The 9,172-nt window shown below is 34.8% G+C and overlaps 1 protein-coding gene across 1 annotated transcript; it reads left to right on the top strand.

The window, feature by feature from the left end:
- Nucleotides 1–262: 262 nt before the first annotated feature.
- On the top strand, nt 263–1,535 carry LOC125674732 (multiple epidermal growth factor-like domains protein 10). The gene is made up of 5 exons (XM_056161470.1): nt 263–275; nt 614–856; nt 1,019–1,156; nt 1,274–1,414; nt 1,528–1,535. The coding sequence occupies exons 1-5, from the start codon at nt 263–265 to the stop codon at nt 1,533–1,535; spliced, it is 543 nt and encodes a 180-aa protein (XP_056017445.1).
- Nucleotides 1,536–9,172: the final 7,637 nt, after the last annotated feature.

Below are 9,172 nucleotides of genomic sequence, written 5' to 3'. Positions count from 1 at the left end.
AAGGTGCATCAAAACCAGAAACAATATGTAATACGATAAGTAACAAATATCGCTACAACTCAGCATATAAACTTTGCGTGGTGTATAACATTTTCATTTGGAAACCTGAACGTATTTACAAGACTGTGCTACATATTTATTAACAAACACAGGTATTTGTATCCGTTCAGTGCAATTAATGACATGTAATATCTAACTAGAATTCTTTTCGGACATGTACAGAGTCTATGTTCTAACTGCCATGCGATTATTTATATAATTAATGCATCCAGAATGTAAGCAAATACAACCAACAAACTTTTTATTTACGTTGCCGCGATTTTGACGTTTCAAGTTCACCAACTTTGACGTCGTTTTCTGTGAATTGTGAAGTCGAAAGATAGGGGTCCTTTTCTCATGACGCCAGTCATATATATATATATATATATATATATATATATATATATATATAAGCAACACATATTTTCCTTAATTTTCATCAAATTGTTTATTAAATGTTCCCAACTCCCAAAATATGGCGTTTCCAAATATAGGCTAATGAATCCCTGTGATAATTGAACACTTTTCCACCTATCATCAGGTTCATCATCTTCTCATAAATTGATAATTTCAGTTGTGAGACAAAGAGGGCGTTTTGCTGGTTTCTCGCTCTATGTGTCAAACACAACTATAAAGGAGGATGGGTATCTGTGTTACAAGAACGGACAGGAGTTACCGACCTTGGATTTCGGTACAACTTGTGTCAAACATGGACGTTACGTTATATTTTATAATGAAAGACTTGACGGAACGACTTATCCTACCGGATATCAAACATCCTATGTTTACACTGAATTATGTGAAGTAACTGTAACAGGTAATATTGTGCTACCAATTATACCTAGTGAATAATAAATGTAAATCAATATGATAAATACAGTAATATTGTGTGTTATATTGTGCTACATCGTTGTGCAGTTAAATCCGTTTAGTGTATGAATAAATGAGGTGCTATATTTTTTCTATACTACATCTTTAGGATGTAAAGAATCCGGTGTGTATGGAAATAACTGTGATTTACCTTGTCCAAACAACTGTCAGGAATTAAGATGTGACATTGTCAACAGAACGTGTTTGGGTTGTACTGCAGGATGGATGGGAGAGTTTTGTAATGAATGTAAGATTACGTATGTTACATCATTGATATACTATTGATACTTTAATGTCAATAAAGTTGATATAAAATGAGATACTGGTACGACAATATACATCAAAGGAATGAATTTTTTGGTAGCCTGTCCAGCTGGATATTACGGTCTACAGTGTACATCTATATGTACTGGACACTGCAGAGACAACCTGTCCTGTAATCACACCACTGGACAATGTGACTATGGCTGCGGTAATGGATGGACAGGAATAGATTGTAACACAGGTAAGTCATCTTAAAAGCTTTCGAAAAGAAACAATATATATCTAAATTTACAAATTGTACTCTTTGAGTATTTTATGGAGAAACACGGAATATCCATGAAATTTATATTTTAGATAGATGAAGACAACAAGGAAAATGACAATTAATGTGAAGCAGAAAGGGGTATGTTCTTAAAAATAATAAATTTTCCGGGTGAAATAATATTTTGCAGAGTGTCCAGCAGAATCATACGGTCCGGATTGTATGTTTAACTGTAGTGGACAGTGTCTGAGTTACCTCCCCTGTAACAGGACAACAGGAATATGTGACAGTGGCTGCAATCTAGGATATACAGGGGAACGCTGTGACAAAGGTAGGGTTCACAAAATTTGGTTTCGAAAGCTACTTTTGGGTTTTGATAATTCACACAGATTGATCACTGTTCGTTATCTTCACCTTGCATTCACATTTATTTTTCCAAGTGTGTATTTTGCTTGTCTATTGAAAATTTGGTTTTCCCAGAGTGCCCTCCAGGAACATATGGCCCAGATTGTCTGGATGTCTGTAATGTGACAAATGGCTGTAATCCAGGATATACCAAAGAACTCTGCGACAAAGGTATATTCATTTGTACTAACGATCTTCATGACGAAATCAAAAAGTCAATTAAGTACTACAAAATGTACATGCAAAAGTTATGCTTCGAAAACGTTGTTTGAGAACGGCCTTTTATATTCTGTTTGTCTTTATCTTTCACAAACCAAGCTTGGAAACACGTTGCTTTACTTTCTTTCTCATTATGCTTTGTTGTTACTGTTCCCCATTACTACACATAGTATATTCCCCCAACAATGTTTGGGAGCATATTGTTTTTATTTTGTTTCTTATTATCATGTTCCCATGATAGAATTGGGAAAATATTGGTTTTACTCTGTTGATAAGTATCATTGTCCGCAATCAAAGTTTGGAAACATGACGTTATTACTGTTTCTTCCGACTTTCATTCCGTCACTTACTTATCATTGGGTCAAATTATGTCTAAAGTGTCACATATCGATTGTTGCCTTTAGGCCATTCTTGACAAACATATTTTGACTACGGATTATTCCGACAGAAGATGGTTAATCCTCCCAGGCACCTGTTCCTACCTCTGGTATATCCAGGGGTCCGTGTTTGCCCAACTTTTTATTTTGTTTTCCTTGTGGGAGTTCCGGCATTGGTCATTGTTCCTTATCTTCACTTTTCACGTAAGGTATTGACGTCATTTCGTTTAGAGGGCCAGTTTGTCCAGTTGTATTCTCGGAAAATATTCAAGATATCAACTTGAAATTTTCATCAATTGTAAAGTTGAGGTGTCAGATATGCTTAATCGATCTTTAAAGTTAATCTAATCTACATTATTTTTGTATTCAAATATATTTGGTTGCTAAGCAAGACCACAATATGAAATGTTGTCAAAAAGTACTACCTGTTTTTCCTTCCAAACGTTCAATGTATATCAATGTTCAAGTACTTACTTTTAATAACTAAAATATCAATATATGTGTATCATAGTCAACAAAAACATTATTCTTATATTCAACCTCTAAAGATCAATTCTATGTAAAAATCAAAGAAATTAGATAGGGTTCGGCAACTCAATGTTGAAGATTTCTTTGATTTTCCCAGTATTCATTTTACTTGCACTATCTTACATCATTTTAACCGCACCACCAAATTTTTACTATCCGTTGTCATGGAAACCGACATATGTCTATGAAGCTTAATTGAACTGCAAAATGCAGCCCGTTTTGTTCATGTTTTGTCTTAATGGTATATAAAAAATTGAAATTGAAAACATATTCTCTCCATAAATCCTGATTTCCTATATTATTATACCCCAGTATGAAATTTTTATGCAACGCGTAATCTGATTGGTCTAGATAGTCACGTGTCAGGGATGGAAAAACTTCATATCTCCATCATATTTACCTCTTGGACAACCTCGTGCATTTTCCATATATTTTACGGCAAGGTAGACGTAGTTATTGTGACGTCACAATAAGTCCGAGTCATTGTACTTTCATAGTTCATAAGGCACAAGATATGCAGGTCTCTTATACACAGTTAAATCACCTAGTTTTGGTTGATACAAAAACAAGCAAGTAAATCAGCATTCAAAGAGAGTGGAAATACAAAATACTGGTTATCATATCACTGTATTTCGTTGAATGTACCTTATACCGTAATACCTTAACGGCGCGGTGTTACCGTTAGGGCGATACCAGATACATGTAATGTATAGATCAGCGGACTCCAATTTCAAATGCACTTTTGCAGTCTTGATTTGTTTCGGTATAATAAACAATTTATTGCATGAATGTTCGGGATATATGAAGATTTATTCACTTAAGAAAAATCACATTCCTCTCGGGTGTTGCCCTCGGGGAATACAGATTTTCTTGAGTGAATAAATATAGGATATCTATGTTGCGTGTTTTGATATTTGGTTTATCCAACTCATTGATATAGTATCAACGAGTTGGATAAACCAAACATCAAAATACGCAATTATAGATGTTCTATTTATCTCATACGTCTTCTTTTCGCTTAATTTTGAAATGATTCCCAGTATGGCAGAAACAGCTGATTGAATTTGTTTTGAATCAGTGGCTAGGACGTCATGCTTATAACTCTTCCTTAAGCGGAAAAATGGTGCACTTGTAATGCATTAATATACAGTACAAAAGGGCATTTTTGTTAAAGAAACCATGGATGAGAGTTTCTTGGCACACTGATTTTGACTGCGGATAACTCCGTTTACCTGATCAGGATATAGCGCTCACGGCGGGTGTGACCGGTCAACAGGGGATACTTACTCCTCCTAGGCACCTGATCCCACCTCTGGTGTGTCCAGGGGTCCGTGTTTGCCCAACTATCTATTTTTGTATTGGTTATAGGAGTTATGAGATTGATCACTGTTCGTTATCTTCACCTTGCATGCTTTATTTCATGCGTCGATATCCATAAACACAGGAAATATGCCATCCAAGCGGAGACAGTGTCAAAAGTAGTTCGTACCGGAAGTGCTTTATCAAATTGGCTTGTGATAAAGCTAATGATTTATCTCACTTTCAATAGACACCACACGTATGATATAAATCTTCATATCTCCCTCACTACCATGTAATACATGTAATATAAAATTACCTCCTTATCTATGATATTAATATTCACCCATCGTAAAAAATGCGTTACTGACATCTATACCAATGTATTATAAATTGGCACTTTGCCAAACATTGGTTTTTTTGCTGGATTTTATTGATGAATTTAGATAATTTGGAAAATACATACAGCATAATCAACTGCCATCAAAACATGTTCATATCAAAGACCCTTAATATATATAAAAAGATTTAAATTGAAACGTAATGCAATTGATCTATTGTAGTATGAAAACTGTAGATTTAAGCATTTCACCAAAATTCACACTAATGACAAATAATACAAACCTACACCGTTTTCAGTAAAACTCAACAATATAAGCAATCCATATTTCAAAATAAATAGAAGTTTAACATATTGATAAATATTAGTTCAAGTGATAAAATAAAACCCATGTAAACATAAACTGTAGCCCAAGTAGGATGTGCTGCCGCCCCCCCCCCCATCAAACACCAAGTATCTTTGCAATCATATCCATAAACTAGTTATCTGCATGTAATGTATTGTTATGTAAACTATTATTAATATCTAGATAGAAAATAAGTACATGAATGCAAGGTGAAGATAACGAACAGTGATTAATCTCATAACTCCTACAAGCAATACAAAATAGATAGTTGGGCAAACACGGACCCTTGGTGCCTAGGAGGAGTAAGCATCCCCTGTTGACCGGTCACACCCGCCGTGAGCCCCATATCCTGATCAGGTAAACGGAGTTATCCGCAGTCAAAATCAGTGTGCCAAGAACGGCTTAACAATCGGTATGAAACACGTCAGACTGCATTTGACCCAATGCGAGATTGTATTGACGAACTAGATCGTTATAACGAACATAGAATTTGCGAAATGCTGACTTCAATCGAGACTGTTGAAATCCCTGTACCATCAACATGTGTGTCAGTAGGTTACCTCGATTTAAAAACTGACTATACCCAGAACAAGCTCTTGCATATCGAATCAGTTGAGATATATAAACACCATATGCAGGTGATAATGGAATATTGCTACATAAATGTGGGAAGTTGACGATGGAGAAGCTGAAATCATCCCGTTTGTCATACAGTTGAGTTGTTAGTTTGCCGTTAATGTCTACTTTCAATAAAATATCTAAGTATGAAGCAGAAGTGGACGACTCTGTGGTGTCCTTTATTTCCAGCTCACAGGGATATATCAAATCGACATATGAATGAAAGCTATCATTTTTAATAGACAAAACGTCATCGATATATCTAAAAGTCGAATTGAAGGTCACAGCGAGAGATTTTTTCTTCTCACGTAGAAGTTGTTGAATAAATTCTGCTTCATATGAATATAAAAACAGGTCAGCTAACAAAGGAGCACAATTCGTGCCCATGGGAATTCCAACAGACTGTTGGAAGACCTGATCACCAAAGACCACGAAGATATTGTCAATGAGGAACTCTAGCATATTTTTTATTTCAACTTCAGAGTACTTGTGCGTGGAATCAGAGTGGTGTTTAACAAAGCAAGTTTTTGAATGACTGATCACTAGATATGAATATTTCCGTTTTCCGATTTTGTTGAAGAGGCAACTGTCTATGATGTCAAAAAGTCTAGTTTTTAATTTATCGTGAGGAATGGTCGTGTATAGTGTTGAAAAGTCATAGGTTTCAATGCTATTGACTTGGGAAAAATTCTGTGATTTCAAGTTTACTAAAAGTTCTTTAGAATTTTTTAGAATCCACATTTGATTAACACCACTTCTGGCATATGTAGTCGCACAGTAAGTTTGAAGTTTCTCCTTCACAGCTGTTAACATTTTCGTGAGGAGCAAAGATAGGGGCTTGGTAGAGCACTTACTGTATCCAGCAAAGTATCTTTGTTTGTAAGGGTTTTTATGTAGTTTAGGAATCCAGTATAGGTACGGTAATTCATATTCATTCGACCCATTGCCTGGAATATTAAATGTGTCTAAAACTGAAGCATGGTTTTGAAGAATTTCGTCTTTTGAAAGGGCAGTTGGAGTATAAGTATGATTACCAAAAGTGGAATTAATGCCAAGTTCGTTTAAAATACAGTTGAAATAATGAGCCTTACAAACAAAGACAATGTTGTTACTAGCTTTGTCAGTTGGAACCAAAACATATTCCTCATGTAACTTCTCTAATTCTTTTATCACTTCTGGTTTACTAAACACAGAAGGATATATGGTACGTACTTTTGTTTTCATGTGTCTAATCCGGGATTTTAATATCCCTCTTATGCTTTTAACCCATTCTGACAATGTATCAAGTTCTTGTTTTTCATATTTAGCCCATCGTCTGGCATAATCTTCGACAGAACTCATAAAAGAGATGAAGTTCTGTCGCCAATTAAAAGACCGAGGTTCTCTGTATTTAGGACCTTTAAGAATAAGTGATTTGAGGTCCTCATTTTCAACTATATTAACATCACCAGTAATGACATGTCCAGCTGGACTGTAGTTGAAAGAAGATGAAGAACAAGAACATGTTGGTGGATTACGTATAAGATGGTCTATATCTAAGCACTGCAAAGTTTGTTTATAATTAAAAAGTTTGGATGCAATAGTAGAAGTATAGCTGTAGGAAATACAGGGTGTAGACTTGAACTTGGAATAAGTTGGAATACACGACTGAACCCTTTTATGACGAAGAATGTTGCTTATGTTGACGGCATCTATTCCTTTGTTTGTAAAGGACAAGGGACGTTATTGGTTATATACCGCCGAGATTTTTTTCATTTTTTCAACTTTCATACTATACTTAATTATTCTTTTTATTTACACAACTAGGATGTTCTTCTAATTCCACTTACATGAAAATGACGTAATATTTTATAATGACGTCATGAATATACGCTAAAGATGAGCTGTTTAGCGGAATCTGTTGATTTGAAATAAATTATGAATAAACTTTAGCAAAAACTAATACTTTTGCATGCAACAACCAGATTTATATTTTGCATGTTTAATTATCCATTAATATTCTTCTTTCATTATCAATATGGTGTCGGTTGTTGGCTGCAAACAATATGAATTTTAAAAAAGAATGAATGCGAAATCGGCTGTTTTCGATACACAAAGTCAATATTTTGCATGTTATAGAACTGAAAAAATAAAACATCTTTTGCATGCAACAACCAGATTTATATTTTGTATGTTTAATTATCCATTAATATTCTTCTTTCATTATCAATATGGTTTCGGTTGTTGGCTGCAAACAATATTAATTTTAAAAAAGAATGAATGCGAAAACCGGCCGTTTTCGTTACACAAAGTCAATATTTTGCATGTTATAGAACTGAAGCAAACTGTTCCATCATTTAACCTCATAAACGTTTACTTTCTTTGCGATTTATAATATTAATAAATACATGTATGTCCAGTCAAACAATTAATGCGTTACCTAGTTTGCCATAAAAATCTGCACCCAATAAATGCAGATGATGTCTGCCTTTCGAGTCACGGAGGCGGATCAAAAATCCACCGCATGATGAATGGAAATTATTCTACTTTCGTTTTTAAAGGTCACGCGAATATGTTTCGACGTCCTGTCTTTTCAAAATAAGATTATTTAAGAATAAATTACATTAAAAAAATAATAAAATCAAAGACACACATAGACCTTTAATAACTCGAATTTATTTTCTTTTTACAAAACTCGGACCAAAATTCGTTCATTTTCGGCAAAAATGGGTACTGATACGTTATATCTCAAGACTGAAGAGCTAGATAGTTGGGATGTCTGTTACTTTTTTCTCTAAATTTTAAACTATCTTTTATACAAATGTATCAAATATAATGCGGGTTGTTTTTTTCTTACATCATTTTTTACGTACATGCATGCATGTATATATGATGCATGTTGAAATTAAATATTACTACATTAGTAATTAGATATTGATTCCAAAGGTTCTTAAAACGGTTAAAATTAAAAATAAAATAACAGCAAATCATTATTTATATCTTCCAGCGAGATGTGGTTTCTTTAAAACGTCGAAAACCTGTGATTGATTTGAAACTTCGACCATTGTGGTGGCAGATTTTTTTTCTATATCGCATATGATTGATTGATTGAATATTGTTTAACGCCCATCTTGATAATATTTCACTCATGGAGACCTCACCACTGCCGGTGAAGGGCTGCACAATTTAGGCCTATGCTCGGCGCTTATGACCATTGAGCAGGGAGGGATCTTTATCGTGCCACACCTGCTGGGACACGGGACCTCAGTTTTTGCGGTCTCATCCGAAGACCGCCCCATTTAGTCGCGTCTTACGACAAGCAAGGAGTACTGAGGACTTACTCAAACCCGGATCCCCACGGGTTCATATATACATGTATATGTAATAGATGCACATTTACAGGTACACATATATAACAAAGATAATTGGGCAGGATGAACATGTGTATATATACATGTATAGATATAAATATTCAGACAACGTAGTATCGAGGAGGGGTGGCCCCTCCACTTTGAGGGGGTGGTGGTGATGTTGACCATTCCCTTGCTATGGGAACAACTTGACCAGCCTAATGACACTTCAACTTTTATCAATCTTATAAAATATATAATATATGTGTTGTGATG

This window comes from Ostrea edulis, chromosome 4 (assembly GCF_947568905.1).
Source record: "Ostrea edulis chromosome 4, xbOstEdul1.1, whole genome shotgun sequence".
Classification (NCBI taxonomy): domain Eukaryota; kingdom Metazoa; phylum Mollusca; class Bivalvia; order Ostreida; family Ostreidae; genus Ostrea; species Ostrea edulis.
The sequence above is the reverse complement of the archived record's forward strand: the minus strand, read 5'-3'. Positions and strand labels throughout refer to the sequence as shown.